This window comes from Parasteatoda tepidariorum, chromosome 10 (genome assembly GCF_982258835.1).
Source record: "Parasteatoda tepidariorum strain Cologne lab strain chromosome 10, Ptep-v5.0, whole genome shotgun sequence".
Taxonomy (NCBI): domain Eukaryota; kingdom Metazoa; phylum Arthropoda; class Arachnida; order Araneae; family Theridiidae; genus Parasteatoda; species Parasteatoda tepidariorum.
In genome coordinates this window covers 51,648,325-51,674,261 of record NC_141764.1, presented here as the reverse complement: position 1 = coordinate 51,674,261, position 25,937 = coordinate 51,648,325, and the positions used below count along the sequence as shown (strand labels likewise).

Here is a 25,937-nt window from a genome sequence, read left to right as displayed (position 1 = left end):
CGGAAACACACAGGAGAAAAGCCTTTCAAGTGCTCATACTGCTTCAAATGTTTTTCACAAAAAGTTCATCTTCAGAGACATCTTTTCAAATCATGTCCTGGACACAAACTATGAGCTCTCTTTTTACAAACCTCGATGATTTGTAAGGAATTTCGGACCATCATCTACGTTTCTACTCTCAACATCAAGTATACTTGGAATTTTGAACCATCTTACCATGATCAAGTATATTGTCCTTTTTTTTTTTCCATAGCTCTATTTTTTAACAGTCTTCGTAAAATCCCATTCAGTGGTTTGCTTCTTGATGTGTTTATTTTGATCTGGTTGGCATCTGAGGTGGTAATTAAATCTTTAAAATTTAACCAACAAAAAGACTATCAGTCACAGTAAATTTAACACGACCACTATGTTTAATTGGCTGCCCAGATTGAAGCCAGATATGTGATAGAAGAGATTTTAACATAGCCCTAAACAGTTTGAAACTTTGAATTTAATCACGTAGATAGTTGAAAATATACATGGATCATAGTTTATATATATATATATATATATATATATATATGTAACATAAAAAGCTTCAATTAATCTTTTTATGTTAGTTTCTTCGTTATAAAACAACTCCTAATTTATTACTACTTAATTCTTCAAATCGAAGCACTTTATGATACTTTTAAGAAACCACATCCTGTTTCTAAATCCATTTTTAGCCAACTATACATAAATTTAAATAAAGATATTTTTCCTTTTAAGCCTTGTGAGAATCGCGTGATATATTTAATTAACCAATAGTAATTTCTGAGTTTTCCCTCTTTTCCCTAAATAGAGGCATTTTAGGATTTTTTGCATGATTTTCCCTACCAGAAAGACTGTTTGCTGATGGAGTAAACATCACTTCTTCGCTCCCACTCAATTAAGAATGATCAAATAAAAGTTCCTCTGATTTAATTAAAAAAAAAAAAAAAAAAATAACTAAAAGAACACACTTCTACTATGTTAGAAGATTTGAGCCTATTAACGAACGGATCGAAGACTTCACAGAGAATGCTTAGCAGTTCATAACCAATGCTTATCATTGGGGCCAAAATTGTGTAAACAAACCTAATTCTTTTATGACTGAGAATCAAACTCAGCATGAACAAGAAAGTGACCAACCAAAAAATTGACAATTAATTGTATCCGGATACATACAAAATAAAAATGAAAACTATGAAAGTGACAAATACCCGATTTTGACAAATAAAACTATCCTGTTAAATATTGATACAGGTAGTACTTTAAATATCATCCCAACTAAACTTTTTGAAAAACTTAATGTCCAAAAAGAAAGAAAGAACTGTGTTAATGTAAAACAAACAAAAGGTATTTTGCAACTTAACCACACTTGTACTTTAAATTTAAAAATTGGAAATATAGCTAGGTCAGTGGAATTTTATATTTTAAATACTGATCTACCTTATGCCATATTGGGTTTAAAGGAATGTAATGGGTTTAAATTTGTGATTGATTGTGATAAACAAGTTGTAATGCAAAATCGGAGAAAACTGATCACTTTTTCGGATTATAAAAGCAACTTGTCTTTACACATTTCTCCTGAAATCCAGGTTAATGATTGCAACAAAAATACCAACAAAGAAAATAAAGCTAAGAATAAAAATAAGGAAAGTAGAAATAAAAGAAAAAATGTTCAATCTAATAAAAATAAACAAAAGGAAGAATTTGTTATGGAAAATAAAATTTTGGACGTGAGAATAAACAAAGATAAAAATGTAAACAAAGTGAATTTAAGAAAAAATAAGAAAAATGGGATAAAAAATAAAGATTTAAATAGCAAAACTGAAAATAATCTTGAATTTTCAAATGTTCTTGAGACTAAATGTGATAATGGTGGCCAACATTGTCAAAATCATGTTGACGGAATTATGCAAATTCAAGATGATGAAAAAAATTTCCAACTTCAGGAAATTTTAGAAGATTTTTCAGATATTTTTGCTAAAGATAAATATGATGTAGGGACAATAAGAATTGAACCTCAAAGGGTAAGATTAACATCAGACTTACCAGTATCCTTACGAGCATACAAAACTTCCCCAAAACAACAAGAGGAAATAGATAAACAAATTGAAGAATTGTTAAAGCATAATATAATTAAAGAAAGTTCTTCTCCCTATTCTGCTCCAGTAACTCTAGCTTATAAAAAAGATGAAAATAAAAAAAGTAGATTGTGTATAGACTTCAGAAAATTAAATCAAATTACTAAATCGGATGCAGAACCATTACCTCTTATAGAAACTCTTATAGATAAATTAGGGAACAGTGTTTATTTTAGTAGACTAGATATGGTAAGTGGTTATTGGCAAATTCCAATCAACCCTGAGGACACTGAAAAACTTGCTTTTGTCACCAATAGTGGGTTATACGAATGGTTAAGATTGCCATTTGGGTGGAAGAACGCCCCTAGTATTTTTCAAAGAACAATACGTAGAATACTCACTAAATATAAAGTTTCATTTGCAGCTAACTATTTTGATGATATCATAATTTATTCTAATAATTTTGAAGAACATTTAAATCATCTAAAGGAAATTTTTGAAATATGTAGATTTGAAAACTTAAAATTAAAAGCTTCTAAATGTTCTTTTTTGCAAACTAAAATTCAATTTTTGGGATATGAAATATCTAATGGTGTAGTAACTCCTGATAACAACAACATTGAAGCAATTAAAAACTTGAAACCTCCAACTAATGTTAAATCTCTTCAACGATTTTTAGGTTCAATAAATGTGTATAACAAATTTATAAATAATTATGCTAAACTTAGAGCACCTTTAAATAATCTCTTAAAGAAAAATATACCCTGGTGTTGGACTCCCAAATGTCAAGAAGCATTCGAATTTTTAAAAAATGCTTTAGTTTGTAAACCAATTTTGAAAATATTTAATCCTAAATTACCATGTCATATTTTTGTTGACGCAAGTCAAAGTGGTGTTGGAGCAATTTTGAAACAGCCAGATGTTTCAGGTGTCTTACATCCAATAGCATTCCATTCTCGTTCTCTTAGAGACTATGAGAAAAATTATGCTATCACAGAACTGGAATGTCTTGCTATTGTTGATGCATTAAACAAATTTTATCATTATTTATTTGGAAATAAATTTACCATACATACAGATCATGCGGCTTTAGTTTGGTTAAAAAATGTTAAAAATCTGAAAGGTAGATTGTTCCGCTGGTCTTTACTATTAAGTATGTATGATTATGATATAAAATACACAAAAGGCACCTTAAACTTTGAAGCTGACATGTTATCCCGTGATATTCCTGACAATATTGAACACAATAGTAATGTTGATTTAAATAATGTAAGCCATTTTTCACATCTTTTGCAATTAGACGAAATTCGCGAAGCCCAACAAAATGATAATTTAACTGGAAATTTTATTAAAATAGATAATGTTTTGTGTATACGTAAAAAGGGTTTTACCAAAATTGTTGTTCCATTTTCTTTAAGGCATAAATTACTTGAAATTACTCATAAAAAAATTTGGCCATCCCGGAATTCAAAAAACTATTAATTTACTTACTCCTGTTTACTATTGGGAAAATATTACTTTGGACATTACAAATTTTAACAAACATTGTCATACTTGTCAAATTAATAAAAAACCTAGACAGAAAAGATTTGGGTTACTTCAGGAAATGCCCCCAGTTGACAAACCTTTTGAAATAATTGCAATCGATAGTGTAGGTGGTTTTAATTATTACAATTCTACCAAAAAATATTTAACTTTAGTAGTTGATCATCACACTCGATATATGTGGTCTTTTGCATCTAAATCAATAACTACGGAAACTTATGTAAATTTTTTGCACCAAATTTTTCAAATTCAAACCCCTAAAAGTATTTTGAGTGATAGAAACGCTGCGTTTACTTCTTCCCACTTTAAAAAATTTCTTAAACATAGCAAAATCAAACAATTGTTAACTACAGCCCATAGACCCGAAACTAATGGAAAAGTTGAACGTTTAGGACAAACCATTGTAACACGTTTAAAATGCAAAATTAATGATTCTTCTAAAAAAGTTCCTTGGCCTAAACTATTAAAAGAAGTAACTGAAGAATATAATTTAACTCCACATTCAGTAACTAAATTCCCACCAGCTTATTTAATGTTTGGCACTCTCCCATTTAATCATCCTTTATCTGAAGAAATTTTTCCACCAATAGAAGAAGCAAGGAAAATTGCAGTTGAAAGAACTAAACAATATCATGTAAAAAGTAAAATTTATTATGATGCAAGATTCACTCATATTGAATTTTCCCAAAATGATACTGTAATGTATGAAGATTTTAAATACCCCAATACTAGGAAACTTACCCCCACTTTTTCCGGTCCATATATAATTCTTGAAAAAATTTCTGATGTTAATTATAAAATAAATAAAAAGAATATTCATAATAAAGAAAATTCAGAAATAGTTCATATATCAAAATTGCGAAGGTACCACCCACCTGACAAACTGAAATTATGTCACGAATAAAAAACATGTAATTATTTAATTGGAATTGACTATATTTTATATTAAATTTAATGATTTTTCATTGTTAAAATAAATTAAAAACACCGAATATGACAACATTACACATGGTTCAATGAACATGTGGTCCCCTTTTTTCTGGAAGATCCGACCTTTCAAATTTTCTTCTTCAAGTTCAATGTTTACCCAATCTAAAAGGATATGGGGCGATGGTAGTTTCTCTCTGTGGTGAAAACAAAAAAAATTAAAACTTAAGCATCTATTGAAACTAGGATCTTCCAGCACATCATTGTTGAGACTAGGGACTGTTTTCCTCCATTTGGGGAATACAGCCCCTAATCCAGCAAAAATTTTCCCCTAACAACACTGAAATCCTAAATTTCAGATTAAAGACCATTGTGTCAAAATTTTTTTAAACATTTTATTTTCAAGATGTACAAATCCTGAAGAAATTTTTTTTTTTTGGAAAAAGTGTCAATTTGTATTTGTATATCTCATATCACTTGTATTTTCATGTTTTGAATATTTACATTTTAAAGAAAGTTTTTATAAATTTTCTTATAGTGAAAGTTTATTTTAATTGTGTTAGTATGAGTAATAACTTTATTTACTGTGATTTCAAAAAGGACTAAAAAAACTTAAATCACAAAAAACTATTGAAAATGAAGATCTAACACTTCATTTTGATGGTAGCGCTACATCAATTTTTTTTTCTCGAGACTTTCACGAAATTTTTTTTTATATTGTGTACTTATATGTATTTTTTATAATTCGTATTACTTTGAAATCTTGTTAAAAGTGCAATTTGATTTTTTTTATTTTAATTGTGTCACCATAGGGAAAGTTTTGCAAAGGGATAATTTTTAAAATTTTGATAGTAGTTAAAAAATTTTCGGCGAGGGGGGATGTAACATAAAAAGCTTCAATTAATCTTTTTATGTTAGTTTCTTCGTTATAAAACAACTCCTAATTTATTACTACTTAATTCTTCAAATCGAAGCACTTTATGATACTTTTAAGAAACCACATCCTGTTTCTAAATCTATTTTTAGCCAACTATACATAAATTTAAATAAAGATATTTTTCCTTTTAAGCCTTGTGAGAATCGCGTGATATATTTAATTAACCAATAGTAATTTCTGAGTTTTCCCTCTTTTCCCTAAATAGAGGCATTTTAGGATTTTTTGCATGATTTTCCCTACCAGAAAGACTGTTTGCTGATGGAGTAAACATCACTTCTTCGCTCCCACTCAATTAAGAATGATCAAATAAAAGTTCCTCTGATTTAATTAAAATCCTGTGTCTGTTTCCCTGCTCGGTCCGACTGCATCATTTTACATATATATATATATATAAAGGATCACACCCCAGCTATTATTTTTTTTTAAATACTAGTTCATTATAATTGTTTAAAATAACAGATGTCTTGAAGAACAAAATACTTCTATACTCTTGAAATACTTTGAAAATAGTCTGAGTTTTTTTTCTGAATTTTTATAAAAAAATTGGTTATGTATAATTTTTTTTCCAACTTAGCCATTTGTCAAAACAGTATAATTTTTTTCTTCATTTGCAAGATAGTGTTTGCTACTGTATGTAGGTCAAATAATAACCCACGAATTCTTTTTTACAAACTGATACGAAATTGGTTAAAGATACTTTAAAAAATTCATAAGTAATGTACAAAGTAGAAATTACAAAACAGTTTTAAAAATACACTCGTGGACAAAAAAATTAGCGCAGCACGGAGTCGTCAAAATGAAAAGAAATTTTACATACGTAATGACTACTTTGATATAAGTAAATGATTAGAAAATCAAAAAAACAGGATAATTTATTTCAGAGAAAAAGGCAAAAGAATGGAGGAGTTAATACCACGTTGGACCCCCTCTAGCGCGAATGCACGATGCGATACGATCGGGCATTGAGGCATACAAGTTCTGTATGATGTCTTGAGACATTTCATGCCATATTTGCTGTAACCTTGCCTCTAGTTCGTTCAAACTCGTGGGATGCCCAACTCGCCGTCCCAAATGATCCCAGATATGTTCGATTGGAGACAAATCTGGGGATCGAGCAAGCCAAGGAAGGGTAATAACAGTACGGAGACAGTCTTGTGACACCCTTGCCGTATGAGGCCGAGCATTGTGTTGTTGAAAAATGGCTCCTGGGAGCCGTTGCATAAGTGGCAACCCATGTGGTTGCAGGATTTCATGGACATACCACTGGGCTGTCATGGTGCCACGCAGCAATACTAGGGATGACCATGTATTGTAGGCAATGGCACCCCATACCATCACATCACAACCAGCTGCGGGAGCGGTGTGTTGCTGTACAGCAAAGGCAGGATTGGGGCGTTCAGCATGAGGTCTCCATACATGAACATGATTGTCATCACTGTTGAGATTGAATCTGGATTCGTCGCTTAAGACGACCTGGTTCCATTCCGCTGCAGTCCAGTTTACGCGTGCGCGGCAAAACTCCCAACGGAGGCATCGATGGGTAAGCGCAATTATTTCTTGGTGAATTTTTTTGTCCACGAGTGTATAACTGTTGCAGTCAAACTTTTATATTTGTGAGAAAACCATCTAAAGCTTACTATTAGAAATAGTGTTTTTTTTTTGTTTTAAACTTTCTAAAAAAAAAGAGAAACAAATCAAGTAATGAATGAAATGTGCACATTGCTCTCTCTTTTGTTTGCATTTCGTTCTAAAATATCCATTTATTGATTCGAGAATTTGCTGCAATTTTCTGTTATTGTTAATTCAAAATATAACCACTTAAAATACATAATCAATAAAATAGTCAATAAATTTATATATGTTAGGTTAGTTCAGCCTTTGCTGATGTTGCTTTCATCTGTTTTTAGCTAACTAGGTTTTCAAGTCTTATTTCTGAAAAAATAATTTAAAGTACAATAATTTTATAAGAAATATGTAGTATTGTCCAAATTGTGAACTTCTAAACTCCCAGGTACAAAAAATTTTTGGCACTAGGGGGGGGGAGAGAAAGAATAAACTAATATTGAATTTTCCAGAAATAATAAGTAAGATTTAATTTCATTCCATATTCTTTTCAACTCTTCTAATTAGAGCACTTTAGATTATTCTACAAAAAATTCTTTCAATATAGTTAACATTTATTCACTCAATATAATTAAAACCTTAAAATATACTTTTAGTTTGGACATACTAAATGAAAGAAATATTCATCATTGTTTATGTAAATATGTTCCTTAGCATTAGATTTAGCTGTTTGTGTTACAAATATTTAACAAAATAATATGAGTTTTGTTTTAACTTAGTAGATACATATCCTCATACTTTAGCAGTCTTGAAAATTGAACGTGTCCAAATTGTTGGCATAATTCAGAATACAAATCCCAACATATCCTGGAGTGTCTTGGTCTAGACAAAGGGGACATTCTGAATAACCCACTTTTGGTGGTCGACTTCCTCCGGGTCATGAGTTTCATGGACATTGTATAGCCCTGCTAACTTTGGGGATAAGGAAGAAGAATACCAACTACTGCAGTAATTTCTGGAAAATATACAACATTGATTATGCCTGTTTTATTTCGAAACAAGAATTCTTAAAATATTTCTAGTATTAACGTGAAGATTGAATATAAATGATTCTATTCTGCACAATGTTTTGAAAATAAATTCTTATTTTCGAAGCATTGTGCAGAATAAAATCGTTTATGATGGAAATATCCGCTAAAATTGTTTTAAAAAATTAAATTCTTAATTTTTTAAAACAATTTTAGCGGATATTTTCATCATTATTATCAATTGCAAAAATTACAAGTATGTATGCATATTTCATACTAAAAATAATTTCTAAACTACTGATAAAAAAGAAACTATAACACAATTTTGTAGCTTCACAATGTTTTCCAATTAATGTTTGGAAAATCGATTATTACATATGTATTACAGTGATACGTTAAACATATTAAAACTGTTCATTTGTAGTGCAGAATAATAAAAATGCAAAGATTTCTTCTTCTGAGAAAGTTTATGAATTTTCATAGCAAATTTAAAAAATAGGTCTGGGCCGCTGCAGAAATAAAATTTTTTGCAAGAATACTAATAGATTATTTCATATTGTACCAACTTTTGTAGAAAACACATTTTTATCATATGCCTGTATTAATTCATTTAAGCCATCATAATTTTTATTGCCATTTGAGTCAGTTCAACATTAATTTGTTAATAATAAAATTATTTTAAGCAAACTATTAAGTGTACTATTTTTTTGTGCATTTGTTTTGGGGTAATTAGGTGGTTTTGCCTTTTAACACAAATATTTTCAAACCCTGCAAGTGATATAATATATATTCAAGGTATTCCATAATAAACATTTTTATTATCCTTGTCAAAAATTAAACACATTATGAGTTACCAATTAATATTTAAGCAAAGAAAAAACACCATCAGAATCTAATAAACCTCTACTGAGGAAGGCAGGACTGTAAACTGAAAAACCAGCTTTATTTCAAGATGAAACTTTTCGACAAGGATTTTAAAAATATATGGATAATAATTATAAAACATCCTTTGAATCATTGATGCAGCAACTAATGAAACTTTTTTTATACTGAAAAGAAAGAAAAAGCTTGACATGACACTTCTTTATTGTATTGAAATTTTATTTCAATTTCATTCACAGGAAACAGCATTTAATTTTAAATAATCTGTATTAAATAACCTTCTGCCAACAAATTCTACCTTCTTAAACATTTATTAAACTCACATTTTTTTTTTAAACAGAATAAAAAAAGGACAGACTTGAGACAGATACAACAACAGGAAGAAGAAAATGATATAACTTACTAAAATATTGTGACTAGAAAATTATCTTGATGTGGTACAAATAAGAATATTTTAATTCCATAAATGTTTATTCACAGGAGGTTTTAGATATACATGGTAAACCTCTGGTACATAGATTCAGTTAAATGCTTATTTGCTTAGACATTCATTTCTGACACATTTATTTACAATAGCTCACTTTTAGCTAAAATAATAAAGAAATGCTGACACGTTTGAAAGACAAACTTATTAAACAGTCAGTGTAACAGAATATAATATTTAAAAATATATTATCAACTTTGTTACACTCGGCAATATAGATCAGAAGCCAGCAGCCTTTCTAAAATCAGATGCACTGAATTATAATAAAGAATATTTTCATAATGATTACTGTTAGTGATAATCCATTTGAAGCAGTGATTGCATAGTGTTTTAGGTTTTTAGCTGTAATCTGCCATGTAGGCCCTGGATTCTATACCCAGAGTCAGTCTAAGAAGACACCATACCATGGGAGAAACTTTTCGACACAAATTCTTTTTCACCTCCTTAACTAATTTAAAGCATAGAAAAAGTGAATTCAGACAAACCTAGAGTAAGCCAAGCCATGAAGTTTCAATTACTGAAAAGAAATTTTTAAAATATCAAAATGAAAATTATGGAAAAATAGCTGATTACTCAATGGAGAAGTTCTCTTAAAATAACTTGGTCGCATTTTGATACTTTAAAAAAAAAATTTCAGAAACTGAAACTTCATGGCATACTCAAGATTTGCCTGAACCTATTTTTTCTTTCTTTTAAATTAGCACTGAAGGTAAAAGGAAATTTGTGACGAAAAGTTTCTCCCGTGGTATAGTGTCCTCTTCCAGCTACAGATCAATGAGTAACAGTTTATCTGAAAAGTAAAGATGGCAGTTTTACAATACTGACCACACCACTACCATCATGCCATTGGTTAAAATATTGTAGAGCCTCAACCTCTGCGACCCCCTCAGTTAAAAACTGGCATTTCTAGAAGAGTTTTACTTTTAACAATCGATTTACATTACAATGAAATCTGAATTTTTTGGATAAATACTACATTAAATATTTTTTATATTTGTTTATAAATTTAAAGAAATCTGTATTGACCGTTGCACTAATCATGCCATAAAAATGTGTCCCATTTAAGGTAATCAAATTTCCAATGAAGTTTATGGAAAATACTTTGCTATGTGACCAAACAAAGTATTATTTAAATTCTTGTATAGTAAGAGGGGCTAAGTAGTAATTGTATATTTAGTACATCCCTTATTTAAATATTCAGAAATTTAGGCACATATTAATTTACATAGATGGTGACAAATCTAAAAAATATTATAAAGTGAATAATAACATGTTAAACTGCTTTAAAAAAACTTAGTGGCTTGCTGACTTCTTATTTAAATAACCAAAACCCGGTAAGTGAATTCTCATGTATGGGAGTAAGGGAAAAAGAGTTCCCTTGAATAATCGATATTAAAGTTTCACAACTTCTTGTAAACCAACCACATAATAACAAGTTTTACGACAAACATTTGAATAAAAAAATTAAATAATGCACAATATAAAATAGCTGCAATGCGCATTTTTAAAATGCCTACTTACAATTACTCATAAAAATTAAACTCTAAAGCAAGTTTGAAATAAATCAATCTTCAACCTATAGTTATAAAGATCTTATAGTTTGTAGATTTCAATAGACATGAAATATATTACTGGTCTTAGATCAGAGCTTGTTCTAGTGCAATATGTTAAGTATAGGATATCTGATCACAACCAGTGGTTTATAAATGTTAGAAAGAAAAGTTTTAACCTAAAATAATGAAAACAATTCAATAAGTAATATAGAATTCTTCAGGCAAAAATCATTGGGTCATGAATTTTAACAAATACACTATGCAGGTCGCTGTTAAAAAGTAATTATTTTATCAGAGTGGAGGAGATCCAAATCGTAATTATTAATAACAATTGTCACAAGGCTGGAGTTTCCATTTATACAAAGTACCTTTGACATTGCTCAAAAATTTTCATATAGCAGTAATTAAATCTTTCGGCTTTAAAATGCATTCTAAAAATGTATAAGCTAATTATGACAAAGGAAAGATGTACCAAATACATCTAAATATGAATAATTAAACAAATGAAAATGCAGTTATATTTTTTATAGTAAAAATACACTTTATAGTATTGTCTTATAAAGTTAACATGGAGAACTATTTTAAAAATTTTACTAATTATTTATCTGGTGAATAATTTAGCCAAGAACAACAGTGCAAATAGTTTTTTCTAAAGACTGAAGTTCCCAGAGAAAATAAATTTGAGTGATCTTAAAATTTATTGCCTAAATTATAAATTATTGAAACAGCTAAAGACAAAAATGGGATAGGCACAGGCACGAGATTCTTCATCAGATCATTTATATATGAACTTTTCATCATTTTTTTTTTCCTGTATAATATTTTATTACTTTTGTTGAAGTTTAAAATATATATATACTTGCAAAAATATTTGATCACAAACTTCTAAGAATTTTTAAAAACTAATCTGATAAAACTTTAAATCAATGGATTGATATCAGGAGCAGGCAATTTGAAACTTTAATTGTAATTTATTAAGGAATTACTAATTAACTATTGTAAAGTATTGTCAGTTAAACTTAGGTCTTGTATGGTCAGTTTAGCCACATAAGTCACATACTTACATTAACAGTTTTATGCTGGTGATCTTATTTAATTAAATAACTTAATGTAGCATATTCTATTCAACATGGCAAGGCAATCGACATTTTTTTACTATTGTGCTTTCTTACCAGTAGATATATGATATATCAATTCTGTAGTAATAAGCTTTATAATTTTGGTGTAAATGTCATTATATAGTATTAAATTAGTTTTTTCTTTTTCAACCCATTAAACAGCATTTATACACACTATTAACCAAATTTTCTGCATTAGCATTTTTTTTTTTTTTTTCAGTTTTATTAAATTTCCATTTTTTTTGTTTTTTTAATATTATTTAATGCTTTTAAGCATCAATACAACTGTTATTTTTGAAGGAAAAACTTAGCATTAAAAAAAAAATTTCCTGTGTTTTAAGAGTTTAAATCCTTTAAAATCCCTTTAAATATTATCAAACATAACACTTTTCCACCTTTTAAAAAATGATCTATACATAAAAAATTTTAATAAATGAATCGAAAATTCATAACCCTATGATTAATGTTGATTCATTTTGAAAACTGGCAATTGCCTTTCATAATATTGAATATTTCAGGGAAAAAAAATTTCCTTTTTCAAGACACTGACTATAAGATAGATTCAAAAAGCCTTACTAAAACCAATTCTTAGCTTCATTAGAGAAACATTGATTCAGTAAGTATATTGAGTATTTAGCAATATTATTACACTGAGACATTATTAGCTCATATTTAAGCAACATCTCTATCATATGCTGAAATGTCTAGGAGTGAAATAAAAATCTAAATAGAATGACAATCTTTTTAAAGCATACTCCTTCAGCAAATTTTCAGGTTAAAATCATTTATATTTCAAAATTTTAGGAATCAGTACAAAATAATTTCCATACAGAAATTTTAAATAATTACATTATAATAAAATAATAACAAAGAAATAAATTTTAAAAAAAATTTATATATGCAAGTTCAAATTACTTTAATTCTATACATGGAATAACATGTTAAGTATCCCTAAATTCTAGTTTGATTTTGAAAAAAAAAATTATATTTCACTATTTTGTGTTGATTCTATGAAATTACTCAAAGATGTATATTACTCAAAATAATAATTAAAAAAATCTTAAACTATTTCAATAAAAGCTTTCTTTAAAAACATGAACTTATAATTACAATAACAATTTTGAAGAATTTGATATTAGTATAGTAATTATTAGAATGGAAAGTGCTAAAATTTTAAATAAGTGCAAGTAGTCACCAACTTTACAAAACATGCAATAAAATGCATCTTCAAGGCTTTATTTTAGTGCAAAAGAGTATTATATTATTGCAAGGTATCTAATAAAAAATATTGTACTAATATAAAAGCTACATATAATGCCCTTTTAAAGTATTAAGATGCCTTATAAACATTATTAGAATAAGACAAAATTTTTATAATAATTTCATTTTCCTTTATCAGATAAATTACATGAATTACTTCAATTCTCTACATTAATATTTTAAATTGAATTATGTTTAAAATGAATCCTCATTTACAATAAATAATTATAATAAATTAATATTTTTATTAAATAAATTTATCTTAGAAAAAATTTGAAACATATTGTTTGATTAACAAAAATTTTTTAGCTTGCAATATTTTTAAGATTTTTACTTTTAATTAGGCTATTCTGGAAAAAATTGTACGGAATTTATACGCATGTGACACATTCAATTTGAAACACAAAATTGTAAAATATATTCCTTACATGCTATTGTTAAAATTTAAATTTTTTTAATAATAAACTTAACACAAATCTCCTAAATACTATTACAAACAAAACAAAAGATATAACCATTCCAAAATGAGAACATAGTTAAAAGAAAAATGCAGCAGTGCAGATTACCAGCCTGCAGTTTAAAATATATTATTAAACACTAACAATGCATATCTCATAAAAAATAATTTATGACCAACCACACTTTTCTAATGTTAAAAATAAACTTGTATATATTTTTATGCTGAAAAAATAAACTCCATACAATGATCAGATTCCAGCTGATCAGGGAAAAAGTAAGAATATACTAAGAAAAATATTATATTAAGACAATAACTTAATGTAGAATTCATAACATAATTATTCTCATATTTTTAAAACTTCAAAAAAGTTCTGAACATTATCTGTATACTATGTAAACAAATAAAATTTGATTTTTGTAAAGTCTCACTCATATAAAAAAATCAAGTCCTTGCTAAATAAAATTTTTAAAAAAAACTAATCCCGACAACATTATTTTAGTATGAACAACATGGGTGTCTGATAATAAAATGTAAATAATTATTTTACAGTGATGCAATATTTAAATGCAATTTTATAAAACATCAGGAAAATTTCAGATATTATGTAAATTTTTCGTGTAAAATAAAAAATTAGAGGAGCCAAAATATCACCAAATAAAACAATCCTAAAATAACAATGGAGGAAATAATCCATTTTTAAAAAATGAATAAATAAATAAAATAGTGCTATTAAACTAAAGAGATATAATAAAATTAGATATAGTAAATTGAAATTAATCTGGCTCACAATATATTAAAAATATCCCTCCGACCTTAATCTTCCTGAAATAAAATATATTATAAGACTCTTTTTTTTTTTTTACAACCGTAAAATTCATTTGCCAATAGGCTTTCACCGATTCCATCAACTTAAAAAAGTTCACCGAAACTCAAAAGACTTAGCATTCCAGACAACAATATAGATGGTAGTTTAAAGTAGCCAAACAGTCAAAGGTCATTCTCTTGTAGAGAGAAATATTACATAGTCAACATATGTCTACATTCAAGAAGAATCTAAAATAAATGCTTTGAAGTTACTGGCTCTGCATGGAGGCTCCATGTCCAGTCATGTATGTCACAGTGGAGCCACTTTTCAGTCCAGTCATTTCAGTGACATTGTCACCAGGAGCTGGCATTGCCATAGCTGGTCTGGCATCTGAACTTTGAGGTTGACTGCGAATGGGAGATGAGGGAGCACTGCCCCCACTTTCATACTCCTCCTATTAGAAAAAAAAGAACCATTAAAACTTACTTATTTGAAAAGTAATGTAAACATAATCAGGGGTCGCAACTTCCTAATAAAAATAAGGAAGTGGCAGAAGAGCTATGATATTTTTCACTTATTTTTTGATGAAATGAGATGTTTTAACAACCACAGCATAATAACAATTTAAGTAATAATATTTTGCTATAAAACTGATCAAGGTGTTTTTAAATTAAAGCAGAATCTTTAAGTTAAATATTTTGTGAACTTAAAGCTTAATCAAAGTTAAAGCTTTTGTTTGCTAGTTTAAAGTAAATTAGGTACTATATAATTATTAAAAAATTTTCAGATTACAATCGTTGCATTATGAGATAAGAAACAGTCACTTTTACCGTAATTTTTTTTAAGCATAAATTGTCATGCAGGGATATTGATTGTTGTATGACATGTTTCATAGTTTTGAGCATTTTCTGAACTTATATATATAAATACTGATGTTTCTATACATTTTAAAGCTGATTTTCTGAAGTTCATTCAAATATCATTTATTATTCCAATGCACTAAGTTCTTTACCCGGGATTATTTCTTATAAATATTCAGTATTTCATTGGTAAAAAGAAAATTTTGCTTTATTCAATAAAACAATTTTTGAAACTAAAAACACTTAAAAGAAAAAGTTCAATTACAGATAAGAAAGGCTTTATCACAATTACAAAAATGTCATAATTGAAAATTTTATAAATGAACTTGAAGAGATTCTGTAATTACAAAAAGATATATATATATATATATATTTGATATTTTTAAATTTAAGCTAATTAAAATATTTTTATCAAGCAACTAAATCAAGTCATGAATACCTTTAACTTTTTAATAACTAAAAACTTTTAAAACCTAATAAAATGTAATTATTTTTGCTTCAAATTTGTATTACATTAAAAACAAATGAAAGTTTACTTACTTTTAAATTACAGTAATCTCCACTGTCTTCTGGAGGTCTAGGTTTACATTTTCCACAACAGAAGTTACAACAACAGCAGAAACAGCAACAAAGATAGCATCCAGTGATAATACCACAAAAGACAAACAGTCCCTAGAAAGAATAAGAATATGTATGTTTATTTTGGTATATTTGCTCTGTTTTTCAAAATTCTTTAACTAGAGAAAACACAAAAGCAATTATTCTTGTGTAGCAAACTTCAAGTAGAGCTTTTATTTTATATTATTTAACAAAGTTTATTAAAGTACGCATTAATCAGCAACTTTAATCAGACAAGAAATTAATTAGTAAGCAAATAAAGTTCATCTTGATGCAAAAAACAGATATATCTCCAACTTCTAAAAAATTCTAAATATAAAAAAAAATGGATATTCAGAGTATTTAATACCCGCCAATAATTCAGTAATTTGAAATGAAAAAATTAAAACGGAAAATTCATAAAAGTCAATCCATAACTAAATGAGCATAAAATGTTGATGTAAAATAATTCTTAACTTCAGTTACATTGGTTATTATTATTCAAATACATTAATCAATTAAAATTATTACTCATATTACATAAAAAAAAAATTTTTGATCACATAAAATAAGTTAAATTAATAAATACCAGTTTAATTAATATCACTTTACATTTCTTTAAAAAAAATTTCTACTCTGATAAGAAAAGCATATTGTTTTCTGTTCTTTCTTGCTAGCTTTCTTGAAAAGTAGGTAGTACGCAGTAACTTAAATTATGCAAAATTTTAACGATTAGTTCATTCACATTTAACAATTCAGGTAAGTACTTGTCATGACTCTTTTAAAAACAATATTAAATATAAAGTTAGTCCTTTACATTCTTTATTTACCTCTAGAAGATTAGAGGAAATATGAAAACATTTTAACTTTTAAACAATATTCACTTTCTTTTCATAAGTTTAAAAACTAACTATAACTGAATAATTTTATGAATTAATGCTAGCATAATTTTTTCATTTTAAAAGAAAATATTAAGATAATTTATTTAAATTTATTTCTTTAAAAACAAATTATTTTATTATAAAAACAAATGCATTTACAATTTTTTTTTCAATATTTATGATATAAATTTTATTAAAAAATAGTGCAATGTGTACAATGATAAAAAAATTTTTAAAAAAACATACTTAAATGTTATAATAATTCACAGACTGAAAATAAACTCTTAGAGAAAAAGAAAACTTTTCATACTATAAGCAACATCAAGTTCGAAAATGTAAATAAAAAAATTACTTAAATTCATTAATTTCAAAATATTTAGGATATAAATTAAGTATCAAATTGTAACTTTAATTTACAAAGCCTTGAACCTAAGTTAACGCATATTTCAGAAACTTTACGGTATATGCAATAAATCAAACTTAATAGTCATAACATTAACAGTTCAACTTTGATGACATTGCAATCTAAATTGCTATTTAATTAAAACCTAAAATCATATAAAACCAACCCTAAGAGGAACCTAAATACATAAAACTCACTTTACACCATCCACTTGTCAACACAAAATAAGTATTCACATTTTCTTCACCAAATTGTTCAGCAATATAGAGGCCTAGTGAGCCGTAATTATCATAGATATTCCTTTTAGTTAAATCACTCAATATACTGTGAGCTCTGTTGATGTCTTTAAACTAAAAGAAGAAAAAAAAATTACTCAAAGTTAATGCTTTTTAAATTATTTAAAAGAGATTCACGAATCATTTATAATTCTTATTTACTAAAATGAATACTATATAGATATAAACGAATGTACTAAATGGATATAAATGAATAGTAAAATGGTATACAAATAAACATACACTATTGGGGAAAATGTTTATCAATAGTCATCATTAAAATCGCATCTTAACCAACTGATGGTTCTGTACGTAAAAAGTCATATTTCAACCTGCAGTCTTCGCTCCACAGAGCAAAACTGGTTTTTCCATGTTATTAGATAGGGAGAGTGTATTGAGGAGAAACATTCTCCCAATTTTGCCTATTTGCTAAACCGCCAGAGGGTTAAAATAAGAAAATCCAAACTTTCATCAAAAGATATTAAAGTGTTTGCTTTTTATTTAGCACACTATACATGGGTGGCACTATAGAAAAACTTAAGACTGAACTTATTTTTTGACTAATTAACAGAGTCTAGTGCTACTTAAAAAAATAATAATAATAATAATTTGCTCACTTTTCATTAAAATGGTCTGCAGATTCTACCAATGATTGATTTTTTTTTTTTTTAAATATATTTTTTTTTTGACTTTATTGGTTTATTTTTTACAGAAAAAAAAGTTAACATTGTATATTTTCTTGCATTCTTGCTGAATTGGGTATAATATAGCCTACGTCACAGGTTGTGTTGTTCCTACTAAATTTAACCCATGAACGGCATTTTCTGCGAGCCTAACTTCAAGCCACAAATAAACAAACGAAGTGTTCGATCGTTTAAATAGCTGCTCGCCAGATTTTATTGCATTATAAAGAAAAGTTATTGAAACTAAATACAACTAAATAAGCAACAACAACTAAAACAAATAACAACAACTGCTAATAACAATAACTGAATAAATAACAACTAAATTCCATTCGTTTAGCATTGCGTCATATGTTGTTCCTACTAAATCGAAGTAGTTGTGTTTTTTTCATATTATACCCAATTACACCACTAAACTTTTCTTGTAGTTATTCATATTTTTTACTTATTTTACACTTTATTATTAGTATTTTGTCCAAAATCTACCAATTTAATATTTTAAAAAATTAATCTTAATTTAACTTTGCCCAGGATAAAATGTTTCAGAAAAAACACAAACTCAAGCAGATGTTGAAATCCCATTCTTTCATCGTGATGTGATATCACTACATGATCATTTTGCAGTAATTATGAAAAACAATGATATTTTCATAAAAAATAATAATTTTTTCTATTTATTTTAACATAAAACAATCTTTATATATTTTCAAAGGAAAAGTTAATATGTAAACGATAACTTAATTTAGAAGACAAATCGGAAATAAATATTTATTGGAGGACAGAAAATCAGTGAACTGCTTTTTGCAAAAGACTCAATCCTTAGGACAGAAGAGTGGCACCCATGTTTATACTATATACATTGAAAAAAATTCTTCATGGGAAAGATTATGAATTTGGGTAGGTCTTTTAGCAGTACCATGTTCCAGTGGTTGCTTGAAATCAAAATAACAGGAACTAGTTATCAAAGAACAAGGTAAGGATGGCATGACTAGTGAAAAGTCAAGGATTCTTGCATAACAAAGCAGTGCCATTGTTTTAAACTTCTTTAAGCAGCAGAAAATTGAATTTTGCCAAACAAACATATTTATGACAATAAAATAGTGGGGTTATTGCCTAAATACATAAGGTAATTTTGCATGACTGATATACTAAACATGGAAAGTGAAGCATTTGAATAGAAGCTTATTGATCTTTCCTAATAATTTTCTATAGTTTACAAGAGATAGTTTACTGCATTATTACATGTGTAGTGAAACATTTGGTAAAAAAAAAAGCTGAAAATATTCAGAATTGAGATATAATTTGCAAAATGAGCCAAGAGAATTTTCCATATTCCTAATTAAGTACAAACCCATAATAATAAATACAGTGGAGTCCCGATTAACTAAGCCCCGATTATCCGAGTTTCTGCTTTAACCGAGCTATCAAATATTTCAGGGATTTTTTTTGTTTAGTTTATTTTTTATTTTTAAAACTGCAGTCAAAAAAAATTCTGAATTTTATCTTCCAAACATTTAGGAAAATAAAATCCAACAACTTGATCCAATGAAATGATAGACAATATCGTCAATAATGAAAATGAATCTACCAAAGATGAAGACAGTGACGATGAAAATCAACATATAAAAATTTCTCATACAGATGGACTAAAAGCTATCGAAAGTGCTATTGAATTCATAGAACAGGAGACAGCAGCATTCTTTTTATCAATAAAAAATGGTGAAACATTGTTGCAGAAATGTGCCAAAGTAATGTAAAACAAAAAAGGATCAAGGACTTTAAGTAAAAACTCTTCCATTCTTGTAAGGTATGCTCTTTAAGTGTTTTTAAGTAAGCATTTTAATTAAAATATGAATTGTATGTTGTGTACCTGTATAATTTTGTACTTGTTAAATACATTACATTTATCCCTACTCTTTTTTTCCCCCTTTTTTATATTCTTCGCTTTAACTGAGTTAATCGTGGTCCACATTAGCTCTGATAAGCGGGACTCTACTGTACTAATATTAATAATTGCTGATATTAAAACTTAAACCAAGAGGAGATTAATACAATTCAGATGCACTTTAATTATATTTATAAACATAAGTATAAAATATTTTCATCTAAAAATAAGTTTAAGCAAATTAATATAAACCTTTTCAGATGCACTTGGGTCATTTGGATTTTTATCAGGGTGATATTTCAAGGCAAGCTGTAAATAGAAATACAAGAATTTAAAAAATGTAGATTGCATTGAAAAAAAAAATTACAACAACTTTTACATGCAATCACTAATAGCTATACACTATGAACTATACAATAAAATGTTTTTGAAACAGCATTTACAATAAGGAACCTTTAAATTAAATCAGATTAGTTTTTGGAATTTAAAATTAGAGAAGTAAAAAACATTTAAGGAGTGTTTAAAATAGCATTTTAAAACATGATTTGGTTCTTACGTGTCATAATTCTAAGAATAAATAAATGAACAAATAAAAATAATATGCATTAACTATTAACATGTAATAATGTTTCAGTTTTTAAACCAAAATATGTATTTAATTCAATTAATAAGCAAGCTTCAATAACTTGTAATCAAAGAAGAATTACAGGATTTGAACATAAACCTGCCATCAGAAGGCTTTTAAAGTTAGAAATTACAATTTTTATTTGAATTATTTATTTTGCCTAACTCTAAAATATACTGCAAAATTAAAAAATTTCAGCATTTTTTTTAACATTATTATTATTATCAATTTAGATACCAAGTTCAGTGTGGCAAATAATTCTATGAACTCTTTGTTTATTTATATAATATAAACAATTTGTTGACTGGTAGCGAATTAACTCTTTTCATGTCCAAACACTGCTGCTTGATAGAATTAACTCATCAAAGCACTTATTATTATTTATTTGAATTTGTGAAATCCAAAGCGATTAGAATATTGCTAGAGTTTAGCGCATAGTGTTTAGTCAAGAAGTTTCACACGTTGTGTATCAAAATTAATTAATAGCCAGTGAGAGGACATAATTAGTGTTCAAAATTGCTGGTCAACAATGTGTTAAGACAATGACATTTTTTAAACTTAAATAGCTTACAAAAACCTATTTTAAATTGATAATTTACAATTATCTTCTTAACATGAACTTTGCTAAATAACTATAATACTAAAACAATAAAAATTTTAAAAATTTAGTAAATAAATTTTAAAAATTAAAACTGGCAATAATTAAAAGGACTAACTTAATATTATTAATAAAAAAAATAATGATTCAAAACAAACAAACCTTTCTGTAAGTTTTTTTAATGTCATCTGCAGTAGCAGTTTTCGCTATACCCAGAGTAATATAGAGGGAATCACCAGAAGTACTGAAAAATAAATTTAAGATGAATGTTGGTATCAATGTTCTCCTTAAAAGTTTTTAGAAGGGTGCCCCACCCTACCTGCCCTTTTACAGATGTAAATGCACCCTCCTTGCCCTTTTTGTAAAAATGTCGTCCCTCCTTTTTTTTTAAGTTTAAGAAAAGAGATGGCAGTAGTAGAAAAATGGAAATTCAGATTACCATACTATGATGAATCATTTTAAGGCTTAGTTCATATATATAGAATATCATTTCTCATATTTATTAGGTATTTTGAATTGTGTTTTAAAGAGGACAAATCTATCCTAATATAATTGATATAAATTGCAAGATTAGTGTCCTAGTAAACTGAAGGTGTCCTTGTTTTTGAAAAAGCATCCTGATTTTTTTTTTAAGGAGATCTTTGTTACGATTCAGGTAACCTTAAAAATCATTTTTTTTATATCTAATTATTATTAAATGAAATGCATGGAAAGCCTGAAGAAAAACTAATAAAAATCATGTACAAAGTAATGAAAATTATTTAACATGCAGGAACTGCTAAAAAAGAAATTGGCTAAATTATGTGGTTTGTATAGATAAATGCAAAAGTGACAAATATATTGAGTTTAACTAAACTAAACTCAGTGGCACGACAGCCCACAGAGAGCAAGGCCTACTGTGCCCATCTCAGTTTTTCCAACCTTGGGCTCTGGGGTGCAGGAGCAGATGTTCCAGTTAGGTGGTCAGCCGAACGTGGAATCCCCAGTGTTTAGCTCCCAAGCATGCTTGGTACTTATTTACCGACCAACTGAAGGGATAAAAGGTTGAATCAACTTCGTCCGCAGATCGAACCCAGGACCTGTGGCATGGGAGAGCGAAGCACTACCACTCAGCCACCGGGCGTCATTGACTTTAACTAATAGTTCTTTTTCATTTTTTGTGTCGTATTTACTTTAACACATATATCAGGGTTTCTACTCTTTCAACAAAGCAAAAATTAAGGATTTTTTATAAAAAAACAAGTACTTTTTTTAAAAATTAAGGACTTTAAAAATAGTATGATTGTTTATCATCGAATACATGCATGCCACCAGTGACAGTTCCAAATATTTACCTTTCTAAAAAAATCAATAAATTAAAAAAATAAAAAACAATTTTATTATAATGTAAGAACTGATATAATTGTATTAATTAACAGGGATCACTAAAGAAGTACCAGGCAATTTTTGCAAACCCTGGTTGGGGTTTTTTATAAATAACATTTTCAGATTGTTAAAAGTTAGCATAACAAAAGTCGCAGACCACTGCTCAGAAGTTTCCAAGACTTGGAGATTATTCTTCCACAGATCACTATACGGAAATCTGCCCAAACATTGAATACGTAAGCATCTCAGCTTAATTTATAATTTGTTCAAAAATGCAGGCTGAAATACACAAAAAACATAAGATAGAAGTTTGAAGCAATAATATAAAATTTATATTTTCGTAAAGATAGCAGCATTCATAATCATGAAAAACGAAGCATAATTACAACAACAAAAAAGGCTGATTATAAACCGTATATAGCAAAGAATTATTAGTTGCATATTTCATCTTTATCTTTCATCATTATTATTGAAACCCAACTTACATCAAATAGAAAGAAATGTCATAGGTAAGCTAGCATTGTTAAGCTAGCATATATTTGTTAAGCTAGCATTTCTTTATTCCAATATTTACATTTATTTTAATAACAGAAAATCCATGATTATTATAAGCTGAGTTTAAATTATCATTTTAAATGATTTTAAGCTACAGTATCATACAAAGAGGAATATTCAGTCAATTTCTTTTAATGTGGAAGAGAAAATAAATAAACAACAAGTGTTAAAAATATTTCAATGAAGTTAGACCATGAATATTTATTTAAAAAACAAATTAAAGAATAAAAACAGAAAAAAATAAATGAAACAAATCACAGAAAAAAATTAATTTAGCTTACGAAAGTTTACGAGCAGATGCTGCCATATTGATATTATTATATTAAAGCCGATATCGATATTTGATTTCAAAATATGTATTTTTAATCATTTATAGAAAGATGGGCATCAATAAGTATCCTAAATGCTCAATATATCTGTCAAAATAGACAGAAACCGTGAACTTGCCGACATAATTTTGACGTCATTAGAGTATTGAAGATGGAAGTACGTGTTGCCACCAAATTATGTATTATATAATTCTAAAATTAAATATTTCAATTTCGTTAAAAAAAAAGCCAAACAACATTTCTTGCTATTACCTATATATTTTAAACAATATTTCCCTGTAATTGGTGTTTTATAAGATCAGATAAACAAATTAACTACTCAAGCTACAAGCAAAACTACTTAATATCGAAACCTAAAACGAAACTGAAAGAAATGGCGCAATACTAAGTAAGTGTGCTTTGCAATTGGGTACTTGCAACTATAAGCGAAGAAGTGAAGTAATTATGCCTAAGCATATGATTTAAATCAGAGTTAATTGTATACCTTTAAATGACGGAACGCGTGTACGTCGAACTTGACTGACTTCTGAATCGACAACTGCCAAGCAGTGCCTTTGAAAGACATTGTTCCCATTGGACATTGGAGATACTGTAAACGGCACCCTTAACTCAATTTTTTTAAAACAATTTTTTTTTTTTTTAAATCTTTGAATTTTGTAATCATAATACTTTCGAGAAATGAGAAATGCTTTTTTTTTTTTTAATTTTAAATTACAATATTTCTATCAGAGAATTATAAAATCTATATCAATCCTAAAAACAAAATAAATTACAATTAATGCATTCAAGTTTTAAAAAAAAGAAAGGCTTTAGTTTAATTAATGTGAATATCACCTCAAGTATTCAAGATATAATATTTATTATAGGTATAGGTAATATTTTTAATCAGCCAGCATAAACATTAAAATCTGTTTTTTTCGCGTTTTACAGTCATGAACAATTTTATAGACTCTTCAAATCCAGTTGTTCTTGCTGTTTTATTTTTGATATACACTATAGTTGTAATTTGCGTTCAATATATCGCCATTTTGTTAAAAACAAAATTTAAAAAAGAAACATTTTTGCCGTCGTCTGCCATAAAACAATGTATATAAATATTTTTAATATTTTAATATGCATTTATAAACTCATTTATTCCTCCGACTATTCAGTAAAATGTCCTTCAATGATTTACTCATAAACACATTTAATGACTATTTATAGCCGACTCGTTAATTCACTTATTCTAACTATTCTTCACACACTATTCTAACTATTCTTCACTCACTCTTCACTTATTCTTCACACACTAAAATTGTTCACGGTGACAGTTTTCATGATAAAGTGACAAGTTTACTCGTAATATATTATGTGTATGAAATATACTGCATTAAAATTGACCTCGTATAAAATACATTATTAAAAGAACGGACAATCGACATAGTAAAATTAAAGTATTAAATGATTATTCCTATTAAATAACTTTTGAGAAAGATTAGATATTCTCTACTCAGACTAATATTGGTAAATAAAACTATTTCTAAAAATAAATAAAAAGTTACATGTAACCCTAAATACAACAGTAATAAACGTTTAGATAAATTAGCTGAATAAAGAAGTAATCTAACCCACTATTAAAAACATTTTAGAGAAAAAAAGTCTTACTTTGATTTCCCAGAAAAAGCTTTGAATAATTGTTTTAAATGCATACCAAAGAACAAAATATGTGAGTCATTGTAAAAGTGTGTATATGTTTCGTGTTGTTAACTTAAAATTTACTAAGATCTTGGTAATTATATAATTAAACTTTTGATCTTGTTTCTAAATACTCCCAATTTCTCAAAAAATCCGCCGAGATTTGGTTGAAAAACTTGCATTTAAATTACACTTTGAGACGAAATAAAAGTATTTTCTACATAAAATATTAAGATTTGTGTCAGTAAAATCACATTATATTATGAGTAAGTTTGACACACAGGTTCATTTGACATGAGCTCATAGTCATTCTCCAAAACCACTTCTACCCATGTTTTTCACTTGCATTTATCTTTTGAGAATATTGGCTCAGTGGCGTAGCGAGGGGTGGGCAAGGGGGGGGGGGCACCATGCCCCGGGCGCTATTCACAAAGGGGCGCCAAATGGTCCGCAAAACAAAAAATTGTTGGATAATTTTTTTTTATTATAATTGATTTCTGCAAAATATATTTTAAATTAGTGCCAGTGTAATATAATAAATGTTAATTCATAAAT

The 25,937-nt window shown here is 27.7% G+C and overlaps 1 protein-coding gene across 1 annotated transcript; it reads right to left on the bottom strand.

Moving 5' to 3' along the window:
• Nucleotides 1-9,158: 9,158 nt before the first annotated feature.
• Csp (Cysteine string protein) lies at nucleotides 9,159-23,868 on the bottom strand. Its single transcript, XM_016062281.4, has 6 exons — nucleotides 23,661-23,868; nucleotides 21,622-21,703; nucleotides 20,489-20,545; nucleotides 17,591-17,743; nucleotides 16,053-16,184; nucleotides 9,159-15,106 (listed from the first exon to the last, which is right to left on the bottom strand). Exons 1-6 carry the CDS (start codon nucleotides 23,684-23,686, stop codon nucleotides 14,921-14,923), a joined length of 636 nt encoding a protein of 211 aa, XP_015917767.1. The 5' UTR covers nucleotides 23,687-23,868; the 3' UTR covers nucleotides 9,159-14,920.
• Nucleotides 23,869-25,937: the final 2,069 nt, after the last annotated feature.

Coding starts and splice junctions, on each gene's coding strand:
- Csp (XM_016062281.4), bottom strand. CDS start 23,686: ATGGCAGCATCTGCTCGTAAACTTTC. Junction 16,185..17,590: donor TGACAAGTGGATGGTGTAAA/GTGAGTTTTATG, acceptor TATTCTTTCTAG/GGACTGTTTGTCTTTTGTGG. Junction 15,107..16,052: donor GAGATTACTGTAATTTAAAA/GTAAGTAAACTT, acceptor TTTTTCTAATAG/GAGGAGTATGAAAGTGGGGG.